The sequence below is a fragment of the Gobio gobio genome (genome assembly GCF_949357685.1).
Source record: "Gobio gobio genome assembly, chromosome: 5".
Taxonomy (NCBI): Eukaryota; Metazoa; Chordata; class Actinopteri; order Cypriniformes; family Gobionidae; genus Gobio; species Gobio gobio.
In genome coordinates, this window is record NC_137101.1 from 21,365,426 (window position 1) to 21,384,688 (window position 19,263).

General features: G+C 44.0%; 1 protein-coding gene across 1 annotated transcript; it reads left to right on the plus strand.

Moving 5' to 3' along the window:
- Positions 1–13,675: 13,675 nt before the first annotated feature.
- On the plus strand, positions 13,676–19,032 carry LOC307126236 (myelin-associated glycoprotein-like). The gene is made up of 8 exons (XM_079816669.1): positions 13,676–13,751; positions 13,939–14,008; positions 14,438–14,794; positions 14,878–15,198; positions 15,291–15,578; positions 15,885–15,972; positions 18,446–18,464; positions 18,552–19,032. The coding sequence occupies exons 2-8, from the start codon at positions 13,963–13,965 to the stop codon at positions 18,648–18,650; spliced, it is 1,218 nt and encodes a 405-aa protein (XP_079672795.1). The 5' UTR covers positions 13,676–13,751; positions 13,939–13,962; the 3' UTR covers positions 18,651–19,032.
- The last annotated feature ends 231 nt before the right edge of the window (positions 19,033–19,263 follow it).

A 19,263-nucleotide genomic window follows, 5' to 3' on the forward strand; every position in this document is an offset into this window, starting at 1 on the left:
GATGTCAATTGCTGCATCGGAGAGAGGGCTGTTATGCGCTGGAAATGATGATGCTGAGATTCCCACTATAATAGTGTGCTCATGCTGAATCAGATTCAGAGTTGACAGCCATGCTTTCTGGGGTGGCTGCCCGGATGTGCATTGGAAAAACTTAGCAGTGTGGAACTATTTGGTGCCAAAATATGGAACGCCAAAAGGGCCATAATGTTTAAGTTTTTTCCCTCTCTCACTGCCCTCTGTCCTGCATGCACGAGGGTAGTCCCGACCCAGGGGTTATGCAGGAACTGCGTGTTGTGATGGACCTCGCCCTCCGGGTGACGAAAGTCACTGCACGCTCCCTGGGTCAGGCGATGTCCACACTAGTGGTCCAGAAAGCTGGGGCTAACCTGGCAGATATGCGTGAGCCCGACAAAGTTCGGTTCCTCAACGCCCCTGTCTGTCAGGCTGGCCTCTTCGGCGACGTCATCGAGAACTGTGCCCAGCAGTTCTTGGTGGCCCAGAAGCAGGTGGAGGTAAAAAATATTAATAAAAAAAAAAAAAAAAAAACTTCCTGCCACGACGACCAGCTGCTACCTCCACCCAGTCGTTGTCCGCAGCACCTCCATCTGCTTGTCGCCGAGGGTGTCTCCCTGCGTCCGCCTCCGCCCCTGATAAGCCAAGCAGCAGCCTCCACCCAGGCAGCAGGTGGCCGGGCGCAAGGGAGGCGCCCAACCCGTCCAGGGTCCCGCAAAGTCCGCTGGCAAGCACAAGGGCAAGCGGCCCTGAAACGGGCAGCCCAGCAAGAGGGGAACTGCTCAGGGAGTCGGTGTCCGCACCCCTCCCTCCCCCGGAGGAGGACCGGGGGGAGAATATATTTTTCGGTTTCGGTCCTGCCGCTGGCTCTCCGGAGTCCAGCAGTACCCACGTTCTCAGAGCAGTTTCCTTTGTCCCTGGGCCCAGAGAGGCTCAAGCCGGCTGTGTGCGACGCCCCCGGGCCTTGCCACTCCTGGCTTCCCCTCTCTTCTTCGCCAGGGGGTGGTGTGAGGCTAGAGGACGCCCCCGGGCCTTCTCTCCCACACACTGCCCCACCCTGGAACGATCAGACCCACTCCGGGTCGCCTCCGGGCCGTCCGGGTTGGGTCTGAGCGTTCCACCTCGCTGCCCCACCCCGGGTACGTCTCTGGTGCCATTGGTCCCGCTTGCACGGCTTCTGGGGGCCTGGCTAAGAGAGCCCCCAGACCGTCTCGCTGGCTCATCCGTACTATCAGACTCGGCTACGCGACTCAGTTCGCATACCGGCCTCCCAAGCACAAGGGCATCCTCTTCACCTCCGTGAGGAGCAGTGATGCCCATGTCTTGCGGTCAGAGATCGATGCCCTACCGCGAAAGACGCGGTCTAGCCGGTTCCTCCAGCCGATATGAAGTCGGGGTTCTACAGCCCCTACTTCATTGTACCCAAGAAAGGCGGTGGGTTACGGCCAATCTTGGACCTGCGTGTTCTGAAACGGGCCCTGCACAAGCTTCCGTTCAGAATGCTAACGCAGAAATGCATTTTCGAATGCATCCGTCCCCAAGATTGGTTTGCAGCGATCGACCTGAAGGACGCGTATTTTCATGTCTCTATTCTCCCTCGACACAGACCGTTCTTTTGCTTTGCGTTCGAGGGGAAGGCATATCAGTACAAAGTCTTGCCCTTCGGGCTGTCCCTGTCGCCCCGCGTCTTTACGAAAGTCGTGGAGGCAGCCATTGTTCCACTCCGAGAACGCGGCGTTCGCATTCTCAACTATCTCGACGACTGGTTTATACTCGCCCAGTCTCGGGAGCAGTTGTGCGAACACAGGGACCTGGTGCTCCGTCACCTCAGCCTGTTGGGCCTTCGGGTCAACCGAGAGAAGAGCAAACTCTGTCCCACGCAGAGGATCTCTTATGTCGGCATGGAGCTGGATTCGGTCAATCGGACAGCGCGCCTCACACAGGAACGAGTCCAGTCAGTGTTGAACGGCTTGAATACATTCAAGAGCAGGACGGCGGTCCCACTGAAATTCTTTCAGAGGCTCCTGGGGCATATGGCATCTGCAGCCGTGGTAACGCCGCTCGGATTACTTCATATGAGACCGCTTCAGAGAGCGCTGGCTACACGACCGAGTCCCGAGGTGGGCGTGGCAGAGCGGCCAGTATCGGGTCCCAGTTACCCCGTACTGTCGCCAAACCTTCAACCCTTGGTCCGACCCCTCGTTCTTACGGGCCGGAGTGCCCTTAAGACAGGTGTCCAGGCATGTTGTGGTATTCACAGATGCCTCAGCCACGGGTTGGGGGGCCACGTACAATGGGCATGCAGTCTCGGGTCTGTGGACGGGGCCCCAGCTGCATTGGCATATCAATTGCCTGGAGTTAATGGCAGTACGTCTTGCGCTAAGTCGCTTCAAGAAGCTGCTTCAGCACAAACACGTACTGGTCCGCACGGACAGCACTCCGGCCGTTGCGTACATCAACCGTCAGGGTGGTCTGCTCTCCCGTCGCATGCTCCAACTCGCCCGCCACCTCCTCCTGTGGAGTCAGAAGCATCTGAGGTCGCTTCGTGCCATTCACATCCCAGGTGTGCTGAACCAGACAGCCGACAAGCTCTCTCGTCAGTGTCCACTTCCGGGAGAGTGGCGACTCCACCCCCGGAGCGTCCAGCTGATATGGGACCTTTTCGGAGCCGCACAGGTAGACCTGTTTGCCACTCCGGACTCGTCCCATTGCCAGTGGTACTATTCCCTGAACGGGGGTACCCTCGGCACAGATGCACTGGCGCACAGCTGGCCCCGGGACCTACGCAAATATGCGTTTCCCCCAGTGAGCCTTCTAGCACAGACTCTGTGCAAGGTCAGGGAGGACGAGGAGCAGGTCTTGCTAGTTGCGCCCTACTGGCCCAACCGGACCTGGTTCCCCGAACTTACACTCCTCGCGACAGCCCCACCCTGGCCGATTCCCCTGAGGAAGGACCTTCTTTCTCAGGGAGGGGGCACTCTATGGCACCTGCGTCCAGACCTCTGGAAACTCCATGTCTGGTCCCTGGACGGGACGCGGAGGTTCTAGGTGGCCTGCCACAGGCAGTGGTAGACACCATCACTTCAGCTAGAGCCCCCTCTACGAGGCGCCTCTATGCCCTGAAGTGGAACCTGTTCGTTGAGGGGTGTTCTTCTAGCCAGAAGACCCCCGGAAGTGTTCGATTAATGTTGTGCTTTCTTTCCTACAAGATGGGTCGGAGCGAAGGCTGTCTCCCTCCACCCTGAAAGTGTACGTCGCAGCAATAGCGGCGTATCACGATGTAGTTGAAGGTAAAACCTTAGGGAAGCACGACTTAATCGTCAGGTTCCTCAGAGGTGCGAGGAGACTAAATCCTCCTCGTTCTATCTCGCTACCCTCTTGGGACTTAGCCCTGGTGCTCAGAGCACTTCAGGGCCCTCCTTTTGAGCCTTTGTAGTCCGTTGAGTTAAAAATCCTGTCTATGAAGACGGTACTCCTGACTGCATTGGCCTCAATCAAGAGGGTGGGGGACCTGCATGCGCTTCGGTCTACGAATCGTGCCTAGAATTCGGGCCCGGTAACTCTCACGTCATCCTGAGACCCCGGCCCGGATACGTGCCCAAGGTTCCTACCACTCCCTTTCGGGACCAGGTGGTGAACCTGCAAGCGCTGCCCTCGGAGGAGGCAGACCCAGCCCTGGCTTTGTTATGTCCCGTCCGCGCTCTTCGCGCTTACGTTGACCGGACACAAAGCTTTGGGACCTCAGAGCAGCTCTTCGTCTGTTATGGAGGCAGCAGAAGGGAAAGGCTGTCTCCAAGCAGAGGTTAGCCCACTGGATAGTGGATGCTATCATCTTTAGCGTACCAATCGCAAGACGTGCCTTGCCCGTTCGGGTTGCGAGCGCACTCCACAAGGAGTGTTGCCACCTCCTGGGCGCTTGCTCAAGGCGCCTCGCTGACAGACATCTGTAGAGCTGCGGGCTGGGCGACACCTAACACGTTCGCTAGATTCTATAGCCTCCGTGTGGAGCCGGTTTCTTCCCGTGTACTCGCCTCCAACGGCCGGTAGACGTGAAGTGCCCGTTCCTGTGTCGGCTTGCTACGCCACTCCCGCCTATGGCTGGATTTGTGCGTTATCTTCTCCAGTTGTGTTCCCCAGAAATGGTGAACCCTGTCGAGCTCCTCCGTCACCCCTTCGGTGTCAGACGTTGCGGCCGTCTGACGCCAGGCCTGCACCCGTATGCTTGTGGAACGTGTGTGTAGGCTGGGTTCCATATGTGTTGGTCCCCTCACGGCGACCCCATATGTGTATTTCCACGGTACCTGCTACCCTACTCGGCTAGCCCCGTGTCTTTCCCTTGACAGAGCCCCACTCTGTCGTCTCTGGGTGTGTTCTTTCCCCCCTGGGACCAGGTTGGATCCACCCCAGAGACTGCCATATGTTGCACTACCCTGATAGGTTAGTCCTTATGAGTATTCCACCTCTCCTCCCTTGGAGGACGTGGCTCCGCAGCGTTCCATCTCCCTGAGACTGGCACGCTTCCCAGCGTTATCCAGTAGTCACGCAGAGTGGGTCTTGCAGGAACAGCAGTGACTGACCTTCCCTGCCGGGAGCCCTGACTCCCACTCCAACATAGGAGTGGTCCACTGAGCTCAGGCAGGGCGCTGGAAGGGCCAGCATCTCTGGCGTGTTGGCAGGGATCCCAATTCGTCGGTCAGTTCCGACGTACGTCGAACGCGACCGACTGAAAGGGAACGTCTCGGTTACGTATGTAACCCTCGTTCCCTGAAGGAGGGAACGGAGACGTACGTCCCGTCGCCAGGTGCTGTGCTTCCGCTGAAGGGCCGAGTCACTTATTCGGCTCCTCAGTTGGAAAAGCAATATGCGGTACTCCACTTCCGTGTTTATACCCGCGGTGCGGGGCGGTGCGTGGACCGCATGCCAATACAATTGGCTCGTTTCTAATACACTCGAAGTAGACTGGTCTCTGAAGACAGATCCCAATTCGTCGGTCAGTTCCGACGTACGTCTCCATTCCCTCCTTCAGGGAACGAGGGTTACATACGTAACCAAGACGTTTTAATAATGATTGATGCTATGATTACATATGGCTAAATTAATGATACATGTATATACAGAATAATGGAAAGTAAAGAAGGAGGATGAGGAGAAGGGAAAGGAAGAAGGGCATGATCGTGTCCGATCCGACACCTTCCCGAACATAACCACTAGAGCCAGCAAGAACCATATCACCAACAGGGGTACAATCTTAAAACGCATCTAAATTTCGATAGAATTGATACTTGCATGGTTTCTTTGTGTTGTGTAAAGCAAGATGCGTGCGTTGGCGTTTCTCAGAGTGTTGTGCGCTGAAGCACTCTCTCCGTTTGGTCCTTCCGGAGCTTAGACGGTCCGCGGGAGATTTAAAGGTGTTTAGAAGGGAGTGTCTTGGAAGGGAAAGTTGGTATCTGCTATCGCACCAGATAACACGTCACAGCGTCTTACGTCAGCAGCGTCACTGTGGCGTCGTGAACGCGGATTCAAACAAAACCGGAAGAGAAGACAATGCTTAATAAAGTTTTAGTTTTTGTTATTTTTGGACCAAAATGTATTGTCGACGCTTCAAAAGAGTCTAACTAACCAAATGATGTCACATATGGACAACTTTGATGATGTTTTCATTACCTTTCTGGACGTGGACAGCAAAGTGTGCATACACTTACATTCAAAGGACTGAAAGCCCTCGGACTAAATCTAAAATATCTTAAACTGTGTTCCGAGGATGAACGGAGGTCTTACGGGTGTGGAACAACATTGGGGTGAGTCATTAATGGAAGAAATTTCATTTTTGGGTGAACTAACCCTTTAACATGTTCTGTATATGGTAGCGGTGCTATAGCACTTCAGTCAGTGGTGCTATATATAGCACCTCAGCCAAAGAACCGGTGAAGAACCCGCGGAAGAACTGTTGAAGAACCACTGAAGCACCAAGATTGGTGCTATGGCATAAGGTTCCCCTATGATTACGAGCCAAGAACCACTTTGTGCCATATAGCACAATTTTTTTTTAGAGTGTTCATGATACAGGAAGATCCAGTATATTGTGTTACTGACACAGCAAAGAAAATAATTATTTTCTGTTTTCTGCAACAAATAAAATACATTTTAAAATATATATATAAAAAAAAAAAACTAATATACAATTCAAAATGAACACAAAGTTTTTTGAAACTTTGTGGCTCTCAAGCGTTTATGTGAGGTGTTGATCATGTTTACTCTGCAAGGATATTTGTGTGAACTTGAGCGGAACTGATTTCACACATCTGCTAAAAACACTTTGACCAAGTTTGGCATATGAACAAGGCACAGAATAGAGAATTTAATTCTGAGAAAAGCTCTTACATCATTTGTTTGCAGATGCCACTTGCTTTGTCATTTGGACAATTAGACATTTTTAAGTGCGACTGAGGTGCAATAAAACTATAACAATAAGCTAAAGGTAGCTACAAGTATAATGTGGTTAAATAACTCCAGAGTTGTGTGGGGTGGGGGTAAATTAAGCGCGATCTGCTGTGACTTTAGAATCATGTTGCATTGTGGTCTATGGATCTGCATGAAGTGTACCTATTTTTTTTTTTTTTTTTTTTTTTTTTTTTTATTAAGTGTGAAGTTAAGTATGAAGTGTACCTATTGAGTAGACTCGCTCCCTCTGTCAAAATAGAGGGGTCAAAGGTATGAAGGTATTTTTGGTGCACAACAACTGAACACGTGTTCTGATTGGCTGAAATTCTCTGCTCTCTGAACAGGGCCTGCCGCTGCCTCACAGATGCACAAATCACTTTTGCTCCACATTTCACGTAGTAGGCCTATATGGTGCAAAAGTGAGAGCACACGGAATTTGTCATTTGAAGGTGAAAAAACTGCGTTTGAAACTCGTAGCAGCAGATTCAAGCAGTTGTAATTGTGTGATTGTGTTAGAAAAATATCCAAGAAAAGTAATGCATTTGTGACCAAATATTCTACAGGTGTGCAACTCTCATTGCATGGATTTACATATTAATTTGCGGATGTGCAAAATGTTGCACACATTTTCACATTTCTTCACATTTTTTATACGGGTGTGTGAATGCGTTGTGCACCATATTCACCGCACCAATACGGAAATGTAATATATGTGTATAGCCTATATGAAATATCAATATATGCAATATATAAAGTAAAAACATATAGGAAACCTATTAGCAATTGGAACAATCCCATATATTATATATGTTTATATGTCAGGACTCTGGTTTGATCATCAGCTTTTCTGTTGTGTTTGTGTCTTAGGTTGTCAGTTCCACTCACTCTGCCATCACAGCTGCACCTCATTCTAATTAGTGCTCCAGCTCTCCTCACACACACCTGTCTCTCATTTTGCATTGATTTTATCCACTACTTATGCTTCTCTTTCTTTGCTTTTCTGTCAGTGTTATGTCTGTTTCACAACTGCTCAAAATACTTTCTTGTTCTAGTTGTGCCTAGTTTACATGCCCTGTTTGTTTATTTAATCTTGTTTTTTCTTCTTTGATTTGCCCAGTTCCTGTACGCAGTCCTGTTTTGGATCACTTACCTGGTTTCTTGACTTCTGCTTTTGTTTTGGACTGTTGCCTTTGCTCTGCCCCTGGGACTGTGATCTCCCTCTGGTTTTGACCCCTGCCTGGTCCGTCTCCCTTTTCAACTTTCCTTAGGGATTGTTGCAGAAATGACTTCTGGCTTTACTCCTGACTGCCCCTTGGATTTTGCCTCTGCTCCGCCCATTTGCTTGGCAGCTCGGCTGTCTGTTATTTTTGTGTTTTGTTTTGTTTTCCCTTTGGACTTTGATCAATAAATTTAGCAAACTGCTAATCTGCTCTTGGGTCCCTTTTTCATCCCAGCACCCCTAACATTATGTAGCTAAGTATAATGCATATTTTGACATATGTCTCATATATGAAATATCCTAATATGCTCATATAGAGTAAAAACATAAATGCACATATGTGCACAGCTATCAGAAATTCCATATATTGACACATATCTCTATTCCACGTTATATATGTTAAAATTATATATCTGACAAATCACTATCACTGACAAATGTCGTAGAGTCTTAGTATAGATTTTATGTATAAAACAAATTATATTTTTAATGTTACTTATTGTCAGGTGAGGCAAGGGATGAAGGACTCAGAAATCAAAAAATAAACAGTCAAAACACAAACAAACCCCTTCATGCTTGTAACTGGCCTGCCTTAGTTTTTTATACAATAAGAGAGCCTCATAAAAGGGGAATTCACTTTTGCCAATAGTTTGTGTTCAAAATAATTAAGAGTCTCAACGAGGGAGTAAAAATACAGGTGCTGGTCATATAATTAGAATATCGTCAAAAAGTTGATTTATTTCACTAATTCCATTCAAAAAGTGAAACTTGTATATTCATTCATTACACACAGACTGATATATTATAAATGTTTATTTCTTTTAATTTTGATGATTATAACTGACAACTAAAGAAAATCCCAAATATTTGAATATTAAAAATTAAAAATTTGAATATTACTTAAGACCAATACAAAGAAAGAATTTTTAGAAATCTTGGGCAACTGAAAAGTATGAACATGAAAAGTATGAGTCTGTACTGCACTCAATACTTAGTTGGGGCTCCTTTTTCCTGAATTACTGCAGCAATGTGGCATGGAGTCGATCAGTCTGTGGCACTGCTCAGGTGTTATGAGAGCCCAGGTTGCTCTGATAGTGGCCTTCAGCTCTTCTGCATTGTTGGGTCTGGCATATCGCATCTTCCTCTTCACAATACCCCATAGATTTTCTATGGGGTTAATGTCAGGCGAGTTTGCTGGCCAATTAAGAACAGGGATACCATGGTCCTTAAACCAGGTACTGGTTGCTTTGGCACTGTGTGCAGGTGCCAAGTCCTGTTGGAAAATGAAATCTGCATCTCCATAAAGTTGGTCAGCAGGGCTCTAAAACTTCCTGGTATACGGCTGCGTTGACCTTGGACCTCAGAAAACACAGTGGACCAACACCAGCAGATGACATGGCACCCCAAACCATCACTGACTGTGGAAACTTTACACTGGACCTCAAGCAAAGTGGATTGTGTGCCTCTCCTCTCTCCCTCCAGACTCTGGGACCCTGATTTCCAAAGGAAATGCAAAATTTACTTTCATCAGAGAACATAACTTTGGACCACTCAGCAGCAGTCCAGTCCTTTTTGTCTTCTGACGCTGTCTGTTGTTCAAGAGTGGCTTGACACAAGGAATGCGACAGCTGAAACCCATGTCTTGCATACGTCTGTGCATAGTGGTTCTTGAAGCACTGACTCCAGCTGCAGTCCACTCTTTGTGAATCTCCCCCACATTTTTGAATGGGTTTTGTTTCACAATCCTCTCCAGGGTGCGGTTATCCCTATTGTTTGTACACTTTTTTCTACCAGATCTTTTCCTTTCCTTCTCCTCTCTATTAATGTGATTGGTCACAGAGCTCTGTGAACAGCCAGCTTCTTTTGCAATTACCTTTTGTGTCTTGCCCTCCTAGTGCAAGGTGTCAATGGTCGTCTTTTGGACAACTGTTAAGTCAGCAGTCTTCCCCATGATTGTGTAGCCTGAAGAACTAGACTGAGAGACCATTTAAAAGCCTTTGCAGGTGTTTTGAGTTAATTAGCTGATTAGATTGTGGCACCCGGTGTCTTCAATATTGAACCATATCACAATATTCTAATTTTCTGAGATACTGAATTTGGGATTTTCCTTAGTTGTCAGTTATAATCATCAAAATTGAAAGAAATAAACATTTTAAATATATCAGTCTGTGTGTAATGAATGAATATAATATACAAGTGTCACTTTTTGAATGTAATTAGTGAAATAAATCAACTTTTTGATGATATTCTAATTATATGACCATAACCTGTAAATTGTATCTATTGTTGGGGAAAAATTTAATCACAGAAGATTTTATCTTCCAGACCTGTTTTCTCTTTTGTGTTTTAAATGAGTCAGATCAAAGAGGCCCCACCTGTGGAGGCCATACATTGTCCCTTTTATCTTTTATGGCTCTTGGAATTGGAGTTCCTGACTAGCATCTATGCGTTTGAATAGATATGCTGATTAGGAGTAGGTGATACTCTGTCTGTTGTTACAGATGAAGGACCATTGAGTTTCAGCTTCAGTGGGTTTCGCCAGATGTATGGGAAATTACTGAGGGGGTTATTTAGACATTGGGGGTATAAGAAGCTTGTGGCTTCTTTGTGTCTCCAGTTCACACTCAAGGTAGCCTCGAGCGGCTGCGTTTGACCGTGGCTCTTCCTTGCAAGGAAAATAAATCTTTATAAAGACAATTGGATTATGGTTTGTTTCTTATTAGTGATGTCAATTAATTAATTTTTGCCATTACATCATGCAGGTGTATGCTGTTTCCTGTTCTCTGTTATCCGTGTTTTCGTTTGTGTTTTTTTCATCAGTGTTACTTTGTTCCTGGTTTTTGATAATTTTTTTAAATTAAATTTCCCCTGCATTTGGATCCTACTTCTCTGCCTGCTGTCTGTGTTTTCTCAGTTCCGTGACAGATCGACCGACCCATTATGGATCCAGCGGGGGAATTAAAACACTTTCACCAGGGAGAGCTCAGCACAGAGAACTATGTTCTTGAGTTTATCAGGTTGGCTCGCCTAACAAGGATGGGCGAGGAGAGCCAGATGGCGATGTTCTGGAGGGGATTGGCTGAGCCACTCCGGTCATGGATGCCGTGGTGGGAACAGGACTGGACTTTTTTTGAGTGTTACGCTGCTCTGGCACTACAGCTATGCGGCTCAGCATTGGTGGCAGGGGTCACCAGGTCGGAGATCACGGGGGCCATGGCCTTCGTGGAGGAAGACTTTGAGGCAGTCCATAGGTACGGGAGACTGGCATCGAGTCTAGAGAACACTGCGCCGCTGTTATCCTGGCGGTGGGGATTTCAGCAGGGATGGACACTGCATCTGCGCCTTCAACCCGTGCCAAGAGCCCAGCCACGTCTCCTGTCTCCATCCAGAGCCCAGCCACGTCCCCTGTCTCCGACCAGAGCCCAGCCACGTCCCCTGTCTCCGACCAGAGCCCAGCCACGTCCCCTGTCACTGTCCAGAGCCCAGCCACGGCCCCTGTCTCTGTACAGAGCCCAGCGACGTTCCCTGTCTCCGACCAGCGTCCAGAGAGCGCTCCGGCCCGTGCGCAGGGCGCAGAGAGGGCTCCGGCCCGTGCGCAGGGCGCAGAGAGGGCTCCGGCCCGTGCGCAGCATCCCAACCCAGTGCTCTGCAGTTAGCACAAGCCCAGCGATCAGTCTGTATCCAAGCCCAGCGACCTGCTGTCAGCAAAAGCCAACTACTCATCTGTGTACGTCTGGGTCAGACTGGCCACCTGATCGGCCTGTGCCACCCAAGCCACCTGAACAGCCTTTGCCACCCAAGCCACCGGACCAGACTGTTCCACCTAGGCCATCCGATCCGCCCCAGGTCCCATCCCGCTTCCAGTGTCCGCTCCTGACCCTCCATCCCTCCCCCTGTTCCGCCGCCACTTCACCTCCCTCCATTACTGGTTCTGGGGGGAGTAATGTCACATTTGTGTCTTGCACTTGGGACTTTTATGTTGAAGTTTATTTGTGCCTAGGTTCTGTGTTCTTTTCCATGTCCTGTTCCTGGGGAGTTTTGTAGTTTTTCATGCCGATTAGTCTTCCCAGGTGTTTTCCATTTACCACTCCCCTTGTTATCTTGTTAATCTTGTTCCCCTTGTGTGTGTGTGTATATATACCCCAGTGCTTCAGTTGTTCTGTCGATCGTTGTTTGTTGTCATGCAGGTGTATGGTGTTTCCTGTTCTCTGATACCCGTGTTTTCTTTTGTGTTTCTGGTTTTGGATTATTTAATTTTTTTTATTAAATTTCCCCTACATTTGGATCCGTGTCACGTATGTTTTTACTAAGCAAGTCTGTTATTTGTGGGGTTTTTTGTATAAGAATAAACAGTTTTTATACTTTTTTTGATAGTCTACTGCAGTGCTTTTTACCATGATTCAGGCCTTAGTTTTCTGTTATTAAAGGCCCACTGAAGTGCCTTGGAACGCGCAGCATTATTCAATGTGTTGACGTAATTTCCCCTCAAAAGGCTCCAGCTGTTAGCAGCTCCTCCCCTTTTTTGAAACAGCCAATAGCGTTCCGTTATTACCACAGTTTGACTAGAGCCTTTCTGTTTTTTTTAAAGCCAGTTTCTTCCGAGTCTAACCGTTGGTGTTTATCATCATAATCTCCTCCATATCTCCTTGAAATACAGCTTCTGTGCAGCATTTAAATGGGTCCGATATGTTTTGTTGTCTGCGCTGACTCGCGCATATAATCTGCGCTGCGCTCTCGTGTCTCTAGTCAACGGTTCTGGTCTAGACTATGTGTGTGCGCTGCTGCGGTGCGCGTGAAACTATCGTGAACCCAGACTTCATTCGCCTCAATTGAATACATATGTACACTGTCTGAATCGTTACCTATCGCATATATAGTGCGCTATGTGCCGTTTACCATGTAGAAAATAGTAAATGCGTGAACAGCTGACCATTTTCAGACACAGTTCAGGGTCTATTTATAATGCAGGGGGCGGGTCTTCAGATTCTAGAGTGCATTTGATTGGACAGAAGATTTGACGAGAAGGTGAAGTCTGCGATGATGTAATCAAAATCTGTGATTCGCTTTAACGGAAGTGAGAGACTGTAAGTTTTGAATGCTTATATCTCCAAAATGCAAATTTTGTCATTATGGAACACACCAGCTTATTCATAACCTTAAGGCTAAGATAATCATACTAAAAGCTAAAACACTTTATTTTGATTTCAGTGGGCCTTTAAAGATGATAACCATAAATAAATGCTTATAAGAAGTCAATTATTTTTCAAAAGTCCATATATGGAGAAATGTCACAGCACAGTGTTGCATTTACTCATCTGAGCACCATATTTTAAATACTGTACATCTAAAATCAAAATGCTGAAAGAATGCTACTTTGTTGCAAACCATCCATGTTCAGTCAGCAGCGTGTGTGAATTCTGTCAATAAATCACCGGTACAGAGCAGTGATGTACAGTAGCAGATCTCAGGGAAAGTTGTATTGCAACAAGTGGAGACAGTTTGAAATCCAATCAGAACGGGGCATCTCTATGTCCTACTGACTCCAAACAGCAGAGCACTGAAAATTTTTCTTAGATCATCAATGCACTTTTTTCACCACTTTTTGAATTTTAAAAGGCTGCTGCTGATGAGTTAATATGGCAATGCAGATTCTTTAAATACCATTTCCCTTTTCTGCATAAATGTGATGTGATTACACTTTATCAGATGCTTTTGGTTCAAAGAAAAACTTAAGCTCTTCTTAGTAGGCCTATATGAATTCTGAGCAGGAAACTGATACAAGGTGTCACATTTATTTTTTAATACTGAAAATGACGGCAACTGAATAGGCATATGTGTTAAAGTTCAAAACATGTATAATCATTTTACTAAATTAATGATATGATCTTCCACTTTGTACAAGGAATAGTGAATCTGTGAATAGAATGTATGTGCCGATACAGGAAGTTGTTCTCTAGCTGTCAGTCTATATTATGCTCACACAACTCAGTTTTACACAGTCTCAAATCATCGGCAGACGCCACAATACAGAACTTGGTGTCCTTCTGCATTTAGGAAAACAAAATGTTTCTCATCTCTGGCAAGTCTTGAACTCTTATTCTTCTTTAGATGTTTCTTCAGAAGTGTTGTTCAGTTTATTGGACACTTACAGTGATTTCATAAATATCTGTTTGTTCAGTATAATTTACGAAAATGATCAGTTTATGATCAGGTTCAATTTATGATTTCTATGATGTGCAGATTTACTAATGTGTGTTTCCTCACAGGACTGGGTTTCTGTTAATGACGAGATGAATAAGGCAGATAAAATCATTATTTTCTCTTTTCTGTTACAAGGTGTGGTTTCCTTTCTCTTCTTCACATTTAGTTTTTAAACAACAAAAGTGTGACGTGCATGAGAGCGTGAATTCAAGTGCTAAACTATTATTCCGAAACTATGGTGCTTCATATAGTTTACTTACAAACACTTAAGAACATTTATCCAATGTTGAAAATCAGTTCTTTTCTCATGAAATATTTCTTTAAAAGAATATTATTACAATTTAGATTAAATTGCTGTTGAATATTTTATTTCACTGCTGCTGCGGTTCTGCTTATGTTTACCCTTTTTAACAATAATCGTAATGCAAATGAATGTTTTGTAATGGGTGAAAAAAATAATTTTGTAGCATTTTGTATAAAAACAGAAATGTGTTGGTGTGTCTGGATGCTTCAGTGTTTGTTTCTGCTTGTGTCTGAATGCTTTTCATCATGTGTGTGTTGTAGGTGTTTGCTGTAGAGATTTCAGCATCAGTCTGCCAGAGAAGATTAAAGCTCTCAGTGGATCCTGCGTGAACATAAAGTGCAGATTTGAGATTCACGATGAATATGACAAAAACCTCACTAAGAGTGCTAGAGGATGTTGGTATAAAAATGGGACTGAGCATGAGAAAATAGTTTTCAACTCTGCCATAAACTCAATTATTAAGGGAAACATAACTGGAAAATTACACAAGAAGAACTGTACCACCGTCTTTTATGATGTTAGATCAAATTACAGTAGTTTTTATTACTTTAGGATTGAGGGTGAAGGTGGATTGAAATGGACTTTTACTCAAAAACGTGTTCAGATAGAAGTTTATGGTAAGATTATTGTACATGACAAATTGTAAACATGTATGCCACATCGAAATGTCTACATATATCTACATATTTATTTGTTTCAGAGTCTCCCCCCAAACCCACAATGAAGCTGTATGAGGATAAACAGGAGGTGTTGGAGGATAAACAGGAAGTGTTGGAGGGGAGCTCTGTGAGTCTGCGCTGCTCTGCTGAGTCTCTCTGCTCCTCTCCTCCACCAACTCTCACATGGAGCTCCACTCCCAGAATCCCCCTCAGTGAGAGCAGCAGACAACTGGAGCTCATCTCTGATCTGAACTTCACTGCTACTCACCGTCACCACAGAGTCGCTTTCACCTGCACTATAACCTACCAGCTACAGGACAAGAACAAAACAGCACAGGACAACATCACATTACATGTTCAGTGTAGGATGTTTTTGTGGCATCAGTTCTTTTCTCTTCCATAAGACGCCCATAATTCTATATGTATCTCATCATTCTCTCTTTCTCTTTTTCAGATGCCCCTAAAATCTCTCCCTCGTCCAGCTGTGTCAGTGGGGATGTAACTGTGTGTTTCTGTGAGGTTGATGGGAATCCCTCTCCTGAACTGAGGTGGCATCTGTTTGGACGTCCTGTCACTAACTTTTCAAACCCGTTCATCAGTGAAGAGCGATTGAACAGCACAGGCTTGAGGAGCTCCATCACTCTTCATCAGTCACTCACACACACATTCACTCTGGAGTGTGTCGGCAACAACACTCATGGCAATGCAAGTCAACTGCTTCAACTGCCTCCCCCTGTTGACCGTGAGTTTCAGTTCTGTGATTCATCCCATAGAACACAAATTTCATCCCATCAATTCTCCATATTGCTTATCCTCTGCAGGGTTGTGGGAAATTGAGGATCTGTCAACTGATGATTAGTAAATGAAAAAAATCCGTAAGAGTATCAGTCATTAATGCTAATGCTAATCTCTCACTTTTCATATTGTTCCCATGCTCCTGCCATCATTGTTATTTTGTTGTTGAAAGATTACGATAAGACTCGCTAGCCCTTGTTTAATTGAATCAGTGATCAGTGTTTTTTCTAAACACTCCTTTATTCTTCTTTAGGTGTGAATCTTTCCTCTGTGATGACTGGAGTTGCTGTTGCAGCTGTGATGGTCATTATGTTCTGTGCCATTACATGCATCTGTGTACGGTACGTGAACTACACATATTAAGAACCATAGCAGAACAACAATAATACATTACTTAGAGAGAAGACAAGATGATCACAGAACAGACTCAATGTATGATAATGAGCTGATGGATTTTGCTGTATATAAACTCAGATGCTTTACTAACATGCAGATGAAAGTGATTTATTCAGTAATGTGGAGGAAAATACTTCATTCCAAGAACAGTAGCAACTATTGAAAATAATAATAACCAAAAATATACCAAAGGTTTACATAATGACTCCAGTAAAAAGTAATAACATGTTTCCTTACATTTTTAATAGACGTGAGGTTATACATCTTAATATAATACTTTTACTCTTTTTTAAGTAAAAGTTTTTTGTAATTTAGAAATATGATGTATTCAAATCATGCTATGTATGAGTTGAATTTTTACACAATATATGTTCAAACAAATTAATAGATCTAAGCAAAAAATATCAAACCAAGATGCATTTATTACAAAAATAGGACAAGCAAAACATTTCACAAAAATAAATGTAGCATTTAAATGATTAAAAATAGATATAGAATTCTAAATAAACACGAAACGTATTTTGACAGTACACTAAGTGTTAATGTGAAAGCAATACTCTGGTTCACACATCTACTAAAAACCACTCGACACTAGTTAAGCCAAAATAATATACAGTATACAGAAGTTAGCTCTGAGAAAAGCTCTTACATCATTTGGTTGCAGATGCCACTCGCTTTGTCATTTTGTATCTGCATTGCAATTGACATTTAGGCATTTTTAAGTTTGACTAAGTTGTCCAAAAAATTTGGGGGTCACTGCACAACACTGAAAAAAAAAAGTTGCAGCATGAAATTAAGTACAATCAACTTGGATGTTCAAGTCATTTCAACTTAAATTACGTTAAACTGACTTAAAAATGAGTCGTATCTAGTATAAATTATTTAAAAAAAGTTGCGTAACTTATTTTGTTACTTAGTTAAAACGATGTAAAACATATGTTGTCATAACTTATTGATCATATATTTTTTACAGTGAAGTTGATTCACTTGCCAGTAGGGCTGTAACGATTTGAACCAAAAATAACATTTTACCTCGATTACGATTAATGAATGATTATTTTGCTCTTTTTTTTTTTGCTTTCCTTTTTTTGCCCTCATAGTTCACTGATAAGGTTCGTGCTGTAAATATTTTCTACTATTAAAGGCGGGATATTTTTTTCTAATGAAAAAGTGCATATTTCTTTGTGATTTTTAAATACTTGAAGAAAACGGTTCACTTTCAGCAGTTATTGTCTATCTTGCAGATTTCTGTTTGTTGTACATCAGATACAAATAAATAAGCACAGTAGGCCTACATTACATTTATTTGAATGCATTAATAGAGTGATTGTGTGTGTGAATTAGTCACACCGTCTCTATTAATTATGAAGCTGTGGTTTGTACTTAGTTCAAAGGTTTTAAAATCTATGCTACTTTAGTTTAATCACAGCAGCGTTTACATTGAGTTTCTGCGCTCCTCTCTGCGCACGATCTTCACGCGATGTGCGAGCTACTGTCTGTGAGTGTTTGTGTGTATATCAGACGTTAGTTCAACATAATACACATCAGATGGTCTAAAATCGCTTCAATGTTCAAACTGGCAGCCTTAAAACACATACAAATTACAAAGCTTTGTGAGGACGCAAGTGAAAGTGATCTAGCGCGCGTTGTCTGAGACACAACGCGGCTCTCTGTGTCACAGAAAAAAGCTCATGAGCACTGAACGGAGAAGTTTTCCATAACGTTGTTCTTGAATAGTGCCCAATCGCTTTAATGTTCAAACTGGCAAGCCTTTAAACTCATTTAATTGACAAACTTCACAGTGATCTGGCTTCGGGGCTTGCGCGCGCCGTCTCTGTGTGTGTATCAGCGCATATAAGAACGGCGATTAACTTACGTGTATAAACTGTGTAAAACATGCAATTACCATAGTAATTCTGAGCATCTATAAACAAAGATAACTGCTCCTGCATCTTTTCGTGTGCCTGCAAACTGCACTTGATGTGACTGACAGGGCGGAGTCACGTGAAAACCGAAATAAACGACATGGGAAAATTACGTCAGTTAGAGTTCTAAATTTCGGTTTCGATTAGTTTTTGGTTAATCGTCCAGTCCTACTTGCCAGTCATATTTGACTTCTGATTTTGCTCCCTATAAAGCTAGCATGTAACTGATATTAAACATGAACATTTGTTTTGAGAAAAGAGAATACTTAACTTTTGGCAGTCGAGTTCAGATCCAGTTTTGCTTGGTTCGTTATAAAAATGTATATTGCATTTGAAATTTGAAACCGCCCCCATGCATGCAAACTAGAATTACACCACTAGACCATTATGGATGGCTCACAGTCTTATAGGAAGAGAGTCAGAACTTTAACAGGTGCCCAATCAAAGAAAAAAAAGGGTGCATAATTAGTAACATAATATCCTTTCTTTACAGATTGTCCACCAAGCAGAAGGTGAGTATTCCTTGTTATAAGGCCTAGATATAGTAAGTCATGATATAGGATCATGATGATGATGTTTGAGAGTGTTTTTGTTTTCAGGCTCAGAATGAGGCCGCAGACACATATGCTTCTCTTCAGCTCTCAGCTCCACCCTCTGAATATGAGACTTTGAACATTAAGAGAGGTGACACACAATAAACAACAAAAATACATTTTATCCCTTTCTTTGTTTTCTTCAGTCAGTTGTTCTTTCAGGATTTTATATAATGCATGTATTTCCACATGAAGACTCGTATAAAAACACATTGATCCTATGTCTGATACATTACAAAAGCATGAAGACCAAACCTCACTGGCAACAAATATGCATTTTCTTTTGTCATATTTTATGGAAATCTATTTAGTGGTTTAAAATAAACATTTATTTTCCCATTCATGCACATATGCCATTTGCTTGTCTGGAATTTTTTTTTTTTAGATGGCTTGATTTGATTTGCCTACTTTGCTGTAAAAGTATGTACTCTTTTTGTAAAGAAAAAGTGGTCCCACTTTATATTAAATGTATTTTACTGCAATGTATTAATCATTTGAATGAGTACTTATTGTGTTCATACAGTGCCTGTTTTTACATTGAACTTATATTTTAAAAAAATACCTGGGTGTAATTACAGTTGTAATTATGAATTTCTGTAATTACATCAGTTGAACCTTCTCTTACACATTAGCCCACCCTTAAACCCATAACACCCCTAACCTTACCCGTATCCCACCTCAATAGAGGAACAAGTGTTTTGCATTACAATATTAACGC

Coding starts and splice junctions, on each gene's coding strand:
- LOC307126236 (XM_079816669.1), top strand. CDS start 13,963: ATGAATAAGGCAGATAAAATCATTATTTTCTCTTTTCTGTTACAAG. Junction 14,009..14,437: donor TTTCTCTTTTCTGTTACAAG/GTGTGGTTTCCT, acceptor TGTGTGTTGTAG/GTGTTTGCTGTAGAGATTTC. Junction 14,795..14,877: donor TGTTCAGATAGAAGTTTATG/GTAAGATTATTG, acceptor TATTTGTTTCAG/AGTCTCCCCCCAAACCCACA.